Here is a 13,629-nt window from a genome sequence, read left to right as displayed (position 1 = left end):
GGTGTGGCAGAATGTAGCCTCGGTACACGTGATAGCATGTAGTGACTGTGCCAAGGCTGTACAAATTCTAGGTAAGCTCTATGCACATGTTCGAGGGTGGAGACCGAGGCAATACGAAGGTTGGGGGGGGAGGTGGGTGGCTTCAAAAGCGCCATGGCCTGGGTGAGTAGCACGTGAGCTCCGAGCGGATTTTAGTCAAATTTTTGTGCCCTTCCAAATCCGAGAGAATTGATGATTCCACTATGAGAGGTTCTGGATCTCAAACCTTTCCAGAACCACTTTTAGGTACTGCACCTAACGGGCAGAAGCATTACAGCGCCAACGGACGACGCTTCGGAAGAATCGTTCAATGAAAACCCCATGCACGTATCATGACCTCATTCCCCGGGAAGATCCACAATCAATCGTGCGTTCTGCCGACTAACGGCAGCGACAGAACTTGTTCCAGGCACCAAAGCTCACGGATTGTGTTTCTCGGAGATATAGAATCTACGCGTTCCGCAGCAAAAACATGTCTCGCAGAGCGTACACGGAGAGTTTGGGTTGACAAACGTAGAAAAGTATCCGAGGTATGTCGAACTCTGAAATCTCTCCGTCGATGCAAGTGGCAGCGAGGCACGCAGAGCAAAACGATTTAAAAAAGGTACAGTGAACTCTGAACCATCGAGAATGTCTTATCTGTCGGTCCATCTCTCTGTTCATCCTCTCTCGTAAGATATTCATTGCAGGCCAGCATGGGCAAGATGGCCCGTGATCAAGCAGCTTCATGTTCGGTCCGAACTCTCTGGGTCTGGCCTGGTGGCATATTCCCACGACGCGTTGCTTACTACGTCAAAGCGAAATCCTTAACAGCCGACCATCTCAACCGTCTAGGGCTGACTCTGATCCCCTGCACTGTCGACCTAAAGTCTCAAGATCTGGCTCTGGATGCCATCCCAGGCTACGAGAAAAGACCCAAGGGCTTCTCACTTCCCGTCTTACGCATACAAGACCTCGAATCCTCCAACCACAGTGAATTCATCGCCCAGTCCAGCAGCATCCTCGAGTACTTAGAAGACTTACTCCCAGCGTCAGACGGGTACCCCAGTCTGCGGGGTGACGACGCCTTCCAAGCAGCCAGAGTCAGGGACATTGTCCAACTCATCAACGAAGTCTTGACCTGGTGCAACGTCCACGTTCGACACCTCACGGCGTTCAGTCTCGGGTGGAGTGGAATAACAAAGGAACAGCAGAGCCCTCGGGCGGGGGAGGACGCCAAAGTTCAATACCGCCGTCTGTTGACGACACTGCAGTCTTGGACCAACACATGTTCAAAGGGAGTCAGTCTCGTTGGCGCCGACCGGCCCACCCTTGCAGATATCACGGCCGCAGCCGCCAAGACGTCCATGGAAGAGCTCTACGGCATAGATCTGTTCGACGGCTTTGAAGGTTTAGAGGCTTGGTGGACGCGATATCAGTCGAGCCCTTGGTTTATGACAAGAGATGTGATCGACCAAACTGAAAAAGATGGGTTCAACCTTCTTTTAAAATGAGATGGGTGCACGTGAAAAGGGTGTCCTTATACCGGGGCAGCACGCACGAAGAGCATTGATCGGGAGCGAGGAAAAGAAGAAGATCTGCCAGCGGTCCTCCGTTGTGATCCTTGGGCTCCAGGCGTGACCGTGCTATGACACGCAATTTGGAGATTGTGCCAGCATCCAACACGGTCAGCCGAACGGCATTGTGACCTGTACGTAGTATGTCCATTGAATATAAATGAGGCACTAAACTCTGCAACAAAATTTAAACGACTCCCTTGCGTGCTTCAGCAGCCCGCCTTCCAGATCCGTGTAGACTCTAGAGCGTCATGGTCCCGACGAATTCTTCCAAAACAAGAAAACTACACCCCAGTCCAGCGGAGGGTTAGAAAGCGTGGTCGAGCCGAGTCGGCGAGGGCCGCAGGTTAATTGAAGGGTGCGTCAGGGTGCAGAAAGTACATAGGGGCCAGCGGGTGTGCCCGGACGACGCTAGGTGAGGCTGGGATGGAGCAAGGGTCGAACCCAGAATGACATATCTCTCTATTTTGCTGTTCCAAGCGTGGCCATAGCTGGTGACTATATTTGGGTCTGTATCGTGACAATCTATGACTACCATATAAAATATTAGCTAGACAGGCTGTTACAAACCAACCTAGATCCGGGGGGGATCAGTACAGAGAGTTTGATGGCACGTGGTAAGGGCACAACCTGTTGCATCGTCATGCCAAGACCTGGGCGCCAAGCCTAAAGATCACGTGATCCACCACTGTCCTTTTAGCCTAGGTGTAGCGTTCTCCCTTTTCCTTGCAACCTCTACCGAGGCTTTACAATGTATTAGATATACTAGCAACGGCTCTGAGTCAGTTTTGCTTAGAACTTGAGACCAGCGACAGTGCGCCACCTTGCACACCTGCGAAACAAATCACATGATCCTTCTCATCGGGGTTGATAGTTTCCAGCAATGCCATTGCTGTTCTTTGATGATATGCAGGGCCTTGAAGTGGGGACGGAGGACCACGGAGTGCCAACGCGGAGCCTAGCCTGATCCATCGGACCACGCCCGTTTTCGGCTACGTGCAGAAATGTTTGCACAAGTCTGACGACAAACCGCGGTCCGTCTACTTCCTTCAGGTGGTTAACAAAACTTACCTAGGCGGTTTAATGACGTTCACGGAGGATGATTGTATAGTTGAGTGCAAGGATATAAGCAGAAGGCAGGGGGCTTGCTGGTGGTGGAAAGATGGACTCTTCCTGTATTCGATACTTCACTCTTCCCACCATTACTGATTGGTACACATTAACATCTCTGCCATCATCATGCCTCCTCATTTTTCTGAGAATCAAGAACTTCTTGGAGATATGGAGACTAACAAACCCTATACCACTGAAAGTCGTATCAATTCCGTGGACAGACCAGGCAAGCTTGACACCACGACCTCGGATGCTCATCATATTGCTCCATCCAGCTCCACAGCTGGATTTTTCCAAAGCCCTCCGCAGGTTCTCAACCAGTATGAAGATGATACGGCTCTACGGCGCGCGATGAAGCTCTTCCTACCACATGGAGTGCAAGAGGCATTAAAAGCCGATCTCTCTGCTTTTGGTGAACGTGTGCTCACTCGTCAGACGCTTGGCTGGGTTCTTGAAGCTGAACGCAATCTTCCCTACGTCAAATCGTGGGACACCTGGGGCAAGCGTCGTGATGAGCTCATCACTAGTGACGGCTGGAAGAATTTGCAGCGGATGGGAATTGAAGCAGGTATCGTTGCTATCCCATATGAAAATTCCTTTCAGGAGTTCTCGAGGATCTACTGGTGCACCAAATACATCCTATGGTGTGGAAGTAGCGCGTGGGTCAACTGTCCGAGTCTCATCGTTGACGGGGTCGCGAGCTTGTTTCGCGAACATCTGAGTGATGACACCCTTGGAGATGAGAGACAGGTCCTACAGGATGCGTATACTAGATTGGTATCAAGAGACGGCGAAAAAGCGTGGACGTCTGGTCAATGGATGACAGAACGACAAGGCGGAAGTGATGTGAGGATGACCGAGACTGTTGCAACATATGCACCAAACTGTCAATCAAATGAAGAAGAAGACGCGCATGGAAACCCGCTTGGTCCGTGGCGTTTAGATGGATTCAAATGGTTCAGTAGCGCCACGGACGCGAACATGGCAATTCTCCTTGCTCGGACTCAGAAAGGAATCAGTCTATTTTACGCACCGATGAGACGAGCGTTGAAGGAAAAGGATGCCATGGGTTTTGGGACTGCGTCGAACGGGGTTTATATTCAAAGGCTGAAAAATAAACTCGGAACGAAAGCTTTACCCACGGCAGAACTCGAGATCAAAGGGATGCGGGGTTGGTTGGTCGGCGAAGAAGGGAGAGGAACGAAGGAGATTGCTACGGTTCTGAATGTTGCGAGACTTCACAACGCAGCGACGGCTGTTGGACTCTGGGGGAGAGGCCTTGGGATTGTCAGAGCTTTTGCCCGTGTTCGACTGGTGGGTCGAAGACCACTATATGAGAGAGCAGGCTTTATGCGGAACCTTGCCCGGATGCACACTGAATATCGTGCCAACGTTCTGTTTACTTTCTTCGTTTCTGGACTGCTTGGTTGTGCGGAGCAAGAAAAAATCGCAAAAATGGCTGGTGAGCAAGGAAAAGGAGTGGATAAGATGGGAAAATTACCGAACGTGACAGACACCCCGATGGCAGTTTGGCTCTTACGGATTTTCACACCTCTCCTCAAAGGGCACTGTGCAAAGACTGGAATCACCGGTCTCCAAGAATGCATGGAGTGTTTGGGTGGAATCGGCTACCTTGAAAACGACGATATGCAGTTCAACATCGCCCGACTCTATCGTGATGCAAACATTGTACCGATCTGGGAAGGGACTACTGATGTGAGTTTGCGGTATAATCTCGTCAATCTCTGTACCGATACTGACAAAGGTGCTGTCCAGATGATGGCTGACGACGCCATTTTACGCGTCTTGTATGGCAAGAATCGAACAGAGGTAATGAGAGCCTTGTCCAAATGGGTTACCGAAGTGTTGGAACAAAACGCCAGGGAGGGGTCTGACATCAAAACTGTGGCGAGTTGGTGGACAGACTTTAAGCAGACATTGATCGATCTCCCAAAGTCAGACATTGAGAGGCATGCTCGCGACATCATGTCAAGGCTTGTTGACATTGTGCAAGGTTTGCTTCTAATCATCGACGCAGCAACAGATGGAAATGATGTGGCACAGTTGGTAAAGGAGTGTTGGTTTGCAGACAAGTGTGAGGGTATGAGTCTCAAGCCGTCTAGTAGGAGGAGTTCCACGAATTTACAGGCCTCAGACATGAGGATTGTCTTCCGGCAGGCCAAGCTTGATCCACTCGGCGCAAAAATATAGTTCCTTTTTTTATAGGAATTTAGAATTCAAGAGTTTGTAAATTCACCCTCACTCTACTAACATTTTTTCTATGCCAGGCATCAAGTATTCCAATGATTGCGTGAGTCCGTCACGGCCATGTGGCTCCGCCGGCACCTATAAATGCGAAGAAGGGTAAAGTTAATATAGGAACTTCTTTATGCTCTCACAAAGTTCTCTTGCCGCAATCGGCTTGTTTTACATTGCAAAGGATGTCAGGGAAATGCTGAATTTCAACACAACCCGCCGGTGTACCAATATTCGTGGAGTATTGCTACACATCCCAAAATACTGATACGGTGAGAAAAGTAAAGTTAAAGTGAATGGTTATTGGAATATGACACAGATAGCCTCATTAATTGGTGGCAAATAATGATAGTTGTAGAGCAAAGTGTCTCTGTTGAATCACAAAGAATACTACCTAAGACAATAGGCTGGCTACCCCCTTGTACCATCGCATGGTTTCTTCGGAAGGATAAGCCACAATCATCCTCATACCCGCATAGCGGCTTCGTTATTCAATACGTGTATTTAAAGCCTTCTGGGACTCCAGGAAATCTCTTTCCGTTCTCAGCCAACTTGTTTTGCCACCTGAGTGTCAGAATGGTGACGATGGCAAGCACCACGGTGAATGCGTTTGGTGCGATGACAGCGATGATGCCTGGAATGTAATCGGGTGCGTCCTGCGACATTGTTAGTATTTCTATTTTTGACAACGTTCCTTTGTAGCTCAGACCAACCTGTTGACGGAAAACGAGGGAAGAATAAATACCACCCACAGCGCTCGTCATGACCAAGACTGCCGTGGCCACTGCTCGCTTCGCATCACCAATAATATTGTTCTGTTGCCAGGCTATTACCGTTGGAATCATTCCATTGACTCCTGCCATGCCTAGAAATGTTCCAATGTACCTCGGGGTTGGGCTCTTGACAAATGCCATGACGCAAAGACCGGTGATGGCAAGGCATGCTTGGAAAATGACAAAAAGTCCCCGAGATTGCAGCTTGTCTGCGAGCCATGCAACAACGAATGCTTCGATAACGGCGAAAATGGAAGGAGGCGCTGAGAGCAGGAAGGCGAGTTCCAAGGAGTACGATAGTCCACGCATGAGGATAATCGGAAGGAAGAATAAGAAGGCGTATACTCCAATGCCGGCCGACATATACATGAGAGAGAAGGACCACACCTTCCAATCCTTCAATGTATCCAAGATCCGTTGTGAGGAGACTTTCTGTCTTTCTTCTGTACCTCGATCTTTTGCTAGTCGATCTAATACAAATTGCTTCTCTTCTGGGGACAAGAATTTGTTGCGCTTTGATGCTGGAAAATCGACGATGACGAACCATGCGATGACGGCGAAGACGCTGGTGAGACTTCCTTCGATGATATAAATCCATCTCCAACCTTTGTACGAGGTTTTGTTAGCAATTTGAATAAGACCGTACGCAAATATGTTTGCGAACGCTGTTAATGCCGTTGATGTTAGATAGAAAAATGCCAATCTCTTCTGGACTTCATATCGTTTATACCACGATGCGATCAGATAGACACATCTGCCATGATTAGATTTGCATTCAACAGCAGATTGATTCGGAACATCATACCCAGGATAGAATCCAGCCTCAAATATACCAAGAACTGCACGGCAGATTGCCAGACCAATCCAATTCGACAAAAAGCCAATTCCAAGGGTTACGAGCCCCCAGGCAAATGTGATTCCGGCAATCCAGTTTGCGACTCCGGCACTTTGAATGACCATGTTGCTTGGGATCTCAAAGATGATATATCCAATGAAGAAGACGAGTAGAGCAATAGAAGCTCGATTCCCTTTGTCCAGGTCTAAATCCTCATCAAGACCAGATATTCGAGCAACCGATATGTTGCTACGGTCCACCAGAGAGGCAGTGTAGAGTAGTCCAAGTATGGGTACCAGGCGTATATCGATTTTGCGAATGACCTTTTTTTCAATCTCCAGCTCTTCAGAGCCATTGGAGCGAGATCCATCTTCGGCCTCGCTCATCCCTTCCCGATGAATGCTGGCTTCTTCACAATGGACAATACTTTCCTTCTCTGACATTGTTATGTAGAAGGAAGTAAAGGTAGCTTGTGTGAGTCTGTAAATAACAAGGAGTAGGACCTAGTGTCTTGATAGTGAGTGGTAAGCGGGTAACTGATGATTGCTGGATACATGCCCCAGGTATATATATGTGTGTATATATATGTGCGTGTGCGTGTGTGTGTTTCCAGCATTTGAGCTCGTGTATCCCGGGCACCCCGCAAAATCTCCGCCTGTTGGATACAGAGTCCCGCAAATGCGGAGGATACAAGACAAGGTTTCTTAGTGCACGGACTTTATCCTCATCAAGAATTAGACTGCTTGCAAAGAGACGGTCAGCTACAGGCCTAGAATGTGCATCCATGAACCGAGGACTACTTCTAAGGTCTAACAACTACGACCTACATTTTGGAATTGAATGAAAAGTTGAGGAATGCCAGGCTATGCCGTCTGCCGATGGAATAAGCGATGCTTCGCAGCGGACTAGGCCGTTCTGTCACAGGGGTATGCTATGCCTCAAATTCTATTGGAAAGAATGATCCATGGAATGGATGCTTAATATGGAAAGTGTGGGGACGGCGTGGTGGCCCTTTTGGGCCACGGAGACGGACACTAAGACGGTGGCTAAAGGAGTTGCAGGACGCGCGGACCAAAACGTTTGACCAATAATATTTAGTTGGCTTGCGACTGTTGCGTTAAGCCACTGGCGATACATTGGAAACACTGTTTGATCAGTCAGAATCTTCGCAAAGGTAGTCGACAATGAGTGAACTAAATGAAAATCGAATGGACTTTGCTAGTGAAAAGACAAGAAATCACCCCGGCTTTTTGTCCGTGGTGTGACTTAAAGAAACAACACTTGACCATAAGGTAGCATTCAAAACTCTAGATGGGTTCTGACTCTATAGATATCCCATCTCTATACAAATGAAGTGATATTCCATATATTATATTTCTCATCTTTCCTCCGATTCAGAACATAACGCAATTAAATTGTCTATTACTCCGTACTCCTAATCACAATGGCCACTTGTACAACAGCCGGCACTGAAACAACAAGAAACTATTTGAGCTCCGACAAGCTTGAAGCTCTAAGCTCAGCAGCTTCTGTCACCGATAAAATCCCGTCGCCGCAGAATGATACCGAGACAAAGAAGTTATTCATTCCATCACCTCCCAAGTTCACGGATAAACTTGAAGAGCGCGAATACCTAAAGGGACGCCTGGCACTGGCCTTCCGCATCTTTGCTCAACATGGCTTCGACGAAGGCTTTGCCGGACATATCACTGTGCGCGATCCTGTCGATCCTACTACATTCTGGGTGAACCCTTTTGGCGTGGCGTTTTCAATGATGAAGTCTTCGGACCTGATACTCGTCGATCACGAGGGACACGTTATTGGTGGCGGGTCAAACCGATTCCTGAATACGGCCGCATATCTAATCCACGCCGCAGTGCACAAGGCTCGTCCTGACGTGGTCTGTGCAGCCCACTCACACAGTCTCTATGGTCGCTCATTCTGTGCCTTGGGCCGGCCAATTGATATAATCACTCAGGACAGCTGCGTGTTCTATAATGATCTGGCGGTGTATAATCAATTCAAGGGCGCTGTGCTTAATGAAAAAGAAGGCGAAAATATCGCAAAAGCAATCGGGAGCAAAAAGGCATGTCTTTTGCAAAACCACGGGATTTTGACTGTCGGGCAGTCGATAGAGGCTGCGGTCTTCTGGTTTGTGAGCCTCGATAAGTGTTGCCATGGACAACTCTTGGCCGACGCTGCTGCTGGGGGGCGGGGTGAGGTCACAATAAAGATTGATGATGAAGATGCAGCTTTTACTTATAAGGCAATTGGTAGCCCTCGAGCTGGATGGTTTAGTGCGAAACCTCTATTCGATGCCATCGCCGAAGAAGTCGGTGATAAATACAAGCACTAGAACCTTGGGTAGGATCGGTCGCTTTGCTCCTGGGATGTATTTCGCGGAATGCGTACATAAAACCACGATTTATCACGAATTAGCAATCTGAAAGGCGAAACCGCCTATTATTATTGCTTTTGATTTTCGGCTGCTTATGTATTCTTGTGTTTTTATTCCCAGCAACACGTCTTCCCGCTTTCTCACGGCCGAGGCATCAAACACCGCTGAGCAGTAAGAACAGCAAAACTTTCATGGCCGTACAGGTCACTCGACTATTAATTTACCAATCAGTTCCACAACCAGACATGTTGATGGCGGCGAATCCGTCAATGTAAGCACGTAATTGAATGCGATCGCTGATTTGATAGGAGTCTAGGCCCAAGCAGTTCGAATTGCTGTTCTACTTGCTGGCAATATCTGTCATACACCCGCGCCGAATACACATAAAATTGAATTTAGCAAGGGCTAGTCAAGATTCCACGGTGTGCTCTCTCCGATGAATATTCCGGGAGTAAAATTGTCGAAAGAATTAAAATTGAGGTCGAAGAGATCGGGGCCATCAAGACCGGAAGGGCTCAAAAGGGGGAGCTCCGTCCCTGGCTGACTCATATCTTCAGACGCTGCTCTGGTTGATTGTGCGCTATAATCAAGGAGCCTGTAAAGACGACCTACATCGTCTTCGTCGAGAATATGTTCTTGATCACCGGGATCGACCAAACGCTGTAACGTCTTTGCATCTTTCTCAAATTTCCTAAGAGCCGCCAACTTTAAGAGCCAGTGTAAGTAGGGTTACAGGAGGGAAATAGCCACCAAAAGAAGACCTACCATTTGGGCCGAATTTGCATATAGTTTGGCTTGTCTTTCCAGAAACAAAAAGTTCATCTGAACGGCTAATTCGGACATTTTCTGCATGTTTTCATCCGTCGAAAGACAGTGGAGACAGTTGATTGTTCCGGCCACAAGCGAACAGTAGGCGTAGAACGAAGACCAGGTGGGCATGTTTTTCTGAGTGGTATATGATAGGGTATGAGTGAGATCTTGCGCGTTCTGCCAATTTTTTTGGAGGCTATCAGAGAGAAAGTCGCTTGGAAATGGAGCATCGTTCGGGCGGTGTCGCCGTTTTAATATGAACGGGTGTTGTAATATACAATAACAGAGGTGATAAAGAATGTGGGAGAATATGCACAGCGCGATGTCGTTCGAATCTTCGCGGCCACCAGAACTCCAGCTAGTTGGATCAAACGGCTGACGTTTATCAAAGTAAGTTGAAAGTGAGTTTAGTCTTGTAATCAGTTGAGCATATTCCGAGTTTTGTGTCGACGGTGGTTCCATTTGGGCTTGCCAGCTCTGCTGAAGAGAGAAACCCGCAATACGGCTTAAAGTTGATGTAAGCAAGATAACCCTCGCTAGGGCGCCAACGTTACCAAGCTGATCTGGGGGGCTCTCATTTAATACTTTGAGTGTTGGTGAATCGTTCGGCGAACCGTCTCGAAAAGTATTTTCGGGGCATGGGAGGCGAAGCCTCAATGCCGAATCTGGAAATAACCCGGTACGATTTGTACCACAAGTGCCCAATCTATCCAACATATAAATTGACCACAGTGTCCTGCGGTGCTCTTCTCGGGTTGAATTCGCCAAATTGGGCGGCTCACTCATCAGGTTGAGCGACTGCGCAATGCTAATCGCCATACCAATACGAATCCACGCACTTCGATAGTTGCATCCTAGCTGTGTTATTTGAGTGAATGCCCGATTACCTAAGGGGGGGAGCTTACCGACAAATTGATGGACGGCAAGAAGGATGGTTCCTTGTACGGTACGATAGTCCGGGCCACTCTCGCTTTCAAAACACTCCACAAGGATAGCACGCCAGGCCTGTGCTGCGAATTGATTGGATGCTGAAGATAGATTGTCCTTGTAGCATGGATCGTAAGAATATCGAAGAGTACTGGCAACAATTGCAAGTATGAGATATGGAGGTAGAATGCTTCGAGAAAAGTCGGACCGGAAGGTCTCCTCGTGAAACATCGAATACGGTTGACCATGACAACATTTGAAATATGTATCAACCGCGAGTTGTTGGCTGGTTTTATTTAAGGGATTGCCCAGTACAGGAGAACCCCCCGGTCCTGTCGCGCATACCTGCCCCTCAGTGGGCCCCAAGTCATGATTGGATTCTGTAGCAGGAATGAAAGAGGCTCGATTGAAAGAGTTGGAATGAAAGTGATCAGCGGAAGAGCCGAGTTCGTTTGGGGCTATATCGTTTGGTCGACACCGGTCACTAGATTTAAGTCACCATCAGCAAAAAAATCTTACTTGAGTGAAATCTTATTACTGGGTACCTTATTCGATCCTCTTCAATGAGAATTTCGCTGACCTCTTGACTGTCACCAATATCAAAAGTCGGCTATTGAGTAATCAGCAATACCCTTGGCGGCCAATATTTCGCATTGGGCTCACGAAATAATGATGATTCTGTGCCGGAAGTATTTGCGATAGAGGAAATCTTGGCTGCATTGTTGGTGTATGCTGAGGATAAATGCACTGTTGGCCGAGACGGGCACAGAAACCACACACTGGCCGTTCCCCGTAACAACGCACTTTCTTTCGTCTGTTTTATTCTTAGAAGGTGGATGACAGCGAGCAGAGCAGATTTCGATAAGCCTTGGATCCGCGGGGGGGGGGGGGGGGGGGGGCCCATAAATCAAATCAACTAACCGACAATTCAAGCAAGCTCGATGTGGACGCTTAGTGCCAATTGAACTAGTCGAAAACATGTTCGAATATGAAGAGACTTTCAATCTGAATGTGTTTGTCGTCGTCCTTGTACCAAAGATTGGCTTGGGAAAAGAAAGCGGGGATTGCGCATGTACATTTAAGAAATCAACGAGGGTGTGCCGAGGGGGGCCTACCCCGCCTTCCACCCTTCGTAGTTCTCGCTTAATTATGATTTGGAAGGGATTCCTGCAAAGCGTCAACCTCGCTTGTTGTACCTCGTACTGGAAGGATATTCCCAGTCAAAAATATCGCAAGTTAAAACGTGACCACAAAGGCAAACCAAACGTTGAGGAAATTTTTGATGGTGCCAATGTCAACCATTTAGAGATTCCAATAGACAAACATCAAGTTAGAGAATTGCTAGACAAGAGTGCACAAAGGTTCCAACAGGCAAGGCCAAAAGTTGGGATTCTTGATCCCCGGCTATTGCTATCGTTATTTTCTCTCCAAAATTCGCACTTCCTCCTGAGTATCAAAAGCCCCATGTTATGAACGGTCGTGGACTTATTCCATGTGCAGAGCTGTCATATTCTGGGTCTTCCATCTTTCCATTCCATCTTTCTTAGCAAGTTTCTCTGGATTTTTCCAGATATGGTCTTTGGCAAGGAATCCGAGTCGACGAATTAGATCTTGCGAGGATACTTGTAAGGGGCTGCGTTTGATTTGCAAAATCTTTGCAACTCGTTTATTAGAGCGTCCAAATTGTTAAACTAAAGGTTGGGAAGTCACGTGATCCAGCCCAGCCACCCAGTACTATCTATATAGTCTACCGTAGTCCCCGTACTGAATAACGGGGGACAACCTTTTGATCATTCAACACAAATCTTGCTGCGTTGAGGTTCTCTGGGAATATTCGTCTGTCAAGACAACTAATGCCTTAACAACTTCGCCCCTCTTGGGATCAGGTGAGGAAATAGGGGTAGATTCTGCCACGGCAGGATGCAGCTTCAAGGTCGATTCCACTTCAAACGGACCTAGCACGTGTGGCTTAACTGTTTGTTACGCGCATATAGACTTTGCGTAGGACTTACCTATGCCGTAACCAGCCGAGTTAATCACATCATCAGCTCTCCCGACAAACCAGAAGTAGTTCATTTCATCCTTCCTGCCCTTATCCCCGGTGAGGTACCAGGTCTCAGTCTTACCATTCACAATAAATTGGTGCTCTGGCCTAGAAACGCAGCCGTTTTCGTCAATGTAGCCGTCAAAGATACCGAAGAAGCTCTCAGCTTCGTTTGGCGACCTGATTTTCAGGGCGATATTGCCTTCTTCACTTGGGGCACATTCTCTCTCATCCACGTCGATTACATTTAGCGGGATACCAGGTGCAGGTTTCCCCATGGAGCCTGGCTGAATAGGGCAATCTTTCGAATCTCGAAGCGTAAGTTGGCGCCATACCAGAGGAGGAGCACAAAGCGTGGTATTAGGAAACCGATTCAGAATGTTGAACAGGCGGTGGACGCTGAAAGGTTGGTGGTCATCGAAGACAAATAGGGTAGCGTCGCAGTTCCACGCTCCAAAAAATGAGTATGCTACCTTTCCCCAACCCAAAGAATTGAATCAGAGGCAGATCACGTATGAATCAAAATTGGTGAACACACCCTGGTCCGCTGTATTCCAAAAGAGCTTCCCAGGTTCTAGCTGCATCCAAAATTTACCGGTATTGCTGAGTGCTGTCAAATCAGTAGAGAGCCCTAAATAAAATTTTCCTTTTCACTTACCCAGTGGAAATGACACCTGGTTATGAATGACCATTTTGGCAAGACCAGACGTTCCCGAGGTAAAATATATTATTGCCGGATGATCCCAAGGAAGAGACAGAGACTTAAATTGGATGCTCGGAGGGATACTCTCTATAGCATTGTAATAATCAACCGTGTCTTCTGGAATAAGTCCTCCCACTTGTATAACAGTCTTCATGGAAGGGCACCGCGACCTAAC

General features: G+C 47.8%; 6 protein-coding genes across 6 annotated transcripts; 3 read left to right on the top strand and 3 right to left on the bottom strand.

The window, feature by feature from the left end:
• Nucleotides 1-743: 743 nt before the first annotated feature.
• Nucleotides 744-1,532, top strand: A1O5_10101 (uncharacterized protein; the record flags this gene model as incomplete). The annotated part of the gene is made up of 1 exon (XM_007750679.1): nt 744-1,532. One exon carries the CDS (start codon nt 744-746, stop codon nt 1,530-1,532), a length of 789 nt encoding a protein of 262 aa, XP_007748869.1.
• A 1,302-nt stretch (nt 1,533-2,834) lies between these two features.
• Nucleotides 2,835-4,919, top strand: A1O5_10100 (uncharacterized protein; the record flags this gene model as incomplete). The annotated part of the gene is made up of 2 exons (XM_007750678.1): nt 2,835-4,424; nt 4,485-4,919. The coding sequence occupies 2 exons, from the start codon at nt 2,835-2,837 to the stop codon at nt 4,917-4,919; spliced, it is 2,025 nt and encodes a 674-aa protein (XP_007748868.1).
• A 536-nt stretch (nt 4,920-5,455) lies between these two features.
• A1O5_10099 (uncharacterized protein) lies at nt 5,456-6,958 on the bottom strand (the record flags this gene model as incomplete). The annotated part of the gene is made up of 3 exons (XM_007750677.1): nt 5,456-5,620; nt 5,678-6,491; nt 6,543-6,958. The coding sequence occupies 3 exons, from the start codon at nt 6,956-6,958 to the stop codon at nt 5,456-5,458; spliced, it is 1,395 nt and encodes a 464-aa protein (XP_007748867.1).
• Nucleotides 6,959-8,016: 1,058 nt separating this feature from the next.
• A1O5_10098 (uncharacterized protein) lies at nt 8,017-8,928 on the top strand (the record flags this gene model as incomplete). Its single annotated transcript, XM_007750676.1, has 1 exon — nt 8,017-8,928. One exon carries the CDS (start codon nt 8,017-8,019, stop codon nt 8,926-8,928), a length of 912 nt encoding a protein of 303 aa, XP_007748866.1.
• A 447-nt stretch (nt 8,929-9,375) lies between these two features.
• A1O5_10097 (uncharacterized protein) lies at nt 9,376-9,909 on the bottom strand (the record flags this gene model as incomplete). The annotated part of the gene is made up of 2 exons (XM_007750675.1): nt 9,376-9,675; nt 9,736-9,909. The coding sequence occupies 2 exons, from the start codon at nt 9,907-9,909 to the stop codon at nt 9,376-9,378; spliced, it is 474 nt and encodes a 157-aa protein (XP_007748865.1).
• Nucleotides 9,910-12,501: 2,592 nt separating this feature from the next.
• Nucleotides 12,502-13,443, bottom strand: A1O5_10096 (uncharacterized protein; the record flags this gene model as incomplete). The annotated part of the gene is made up of 4 exons (XM_007750674.1): nt 12,502-12,662; nt 12,720-13,224; nt 13,288-13,361; nt 13,410-13,443. 4 exons carry the CDS (start codon nt 13,441-13,443, stop codon nt 12,502-12,504), a joined length of 774 nt encoding a protein of 257 aa, XP_007748864.1.
• Nucleotides 13,444-13,629: the final 186 nt, after the last annotated feature.

Source organism: Cladophialophora psammophila (assembly GCF_000585535.1).
Source record: "Cladophialophora psammophila CBS 110553 chromosome Unknown aczJe-supercont1.18, whole genome shotgun sequence".
NCBI classification, from domain to species: domain Eukaryota; kingdom Fungi; phylum Ascomycota; class Eurotiomycetes; order Chaetothyriales; family Herpotrichiellaceae; genus Cladophialophora; species Cladophialophora psammophila.
The sequence above is the reverse complement of the archived record's forward strand: the minus strand, read 5'-3'. Positions and strand labels throughout refer to the sequence as shown.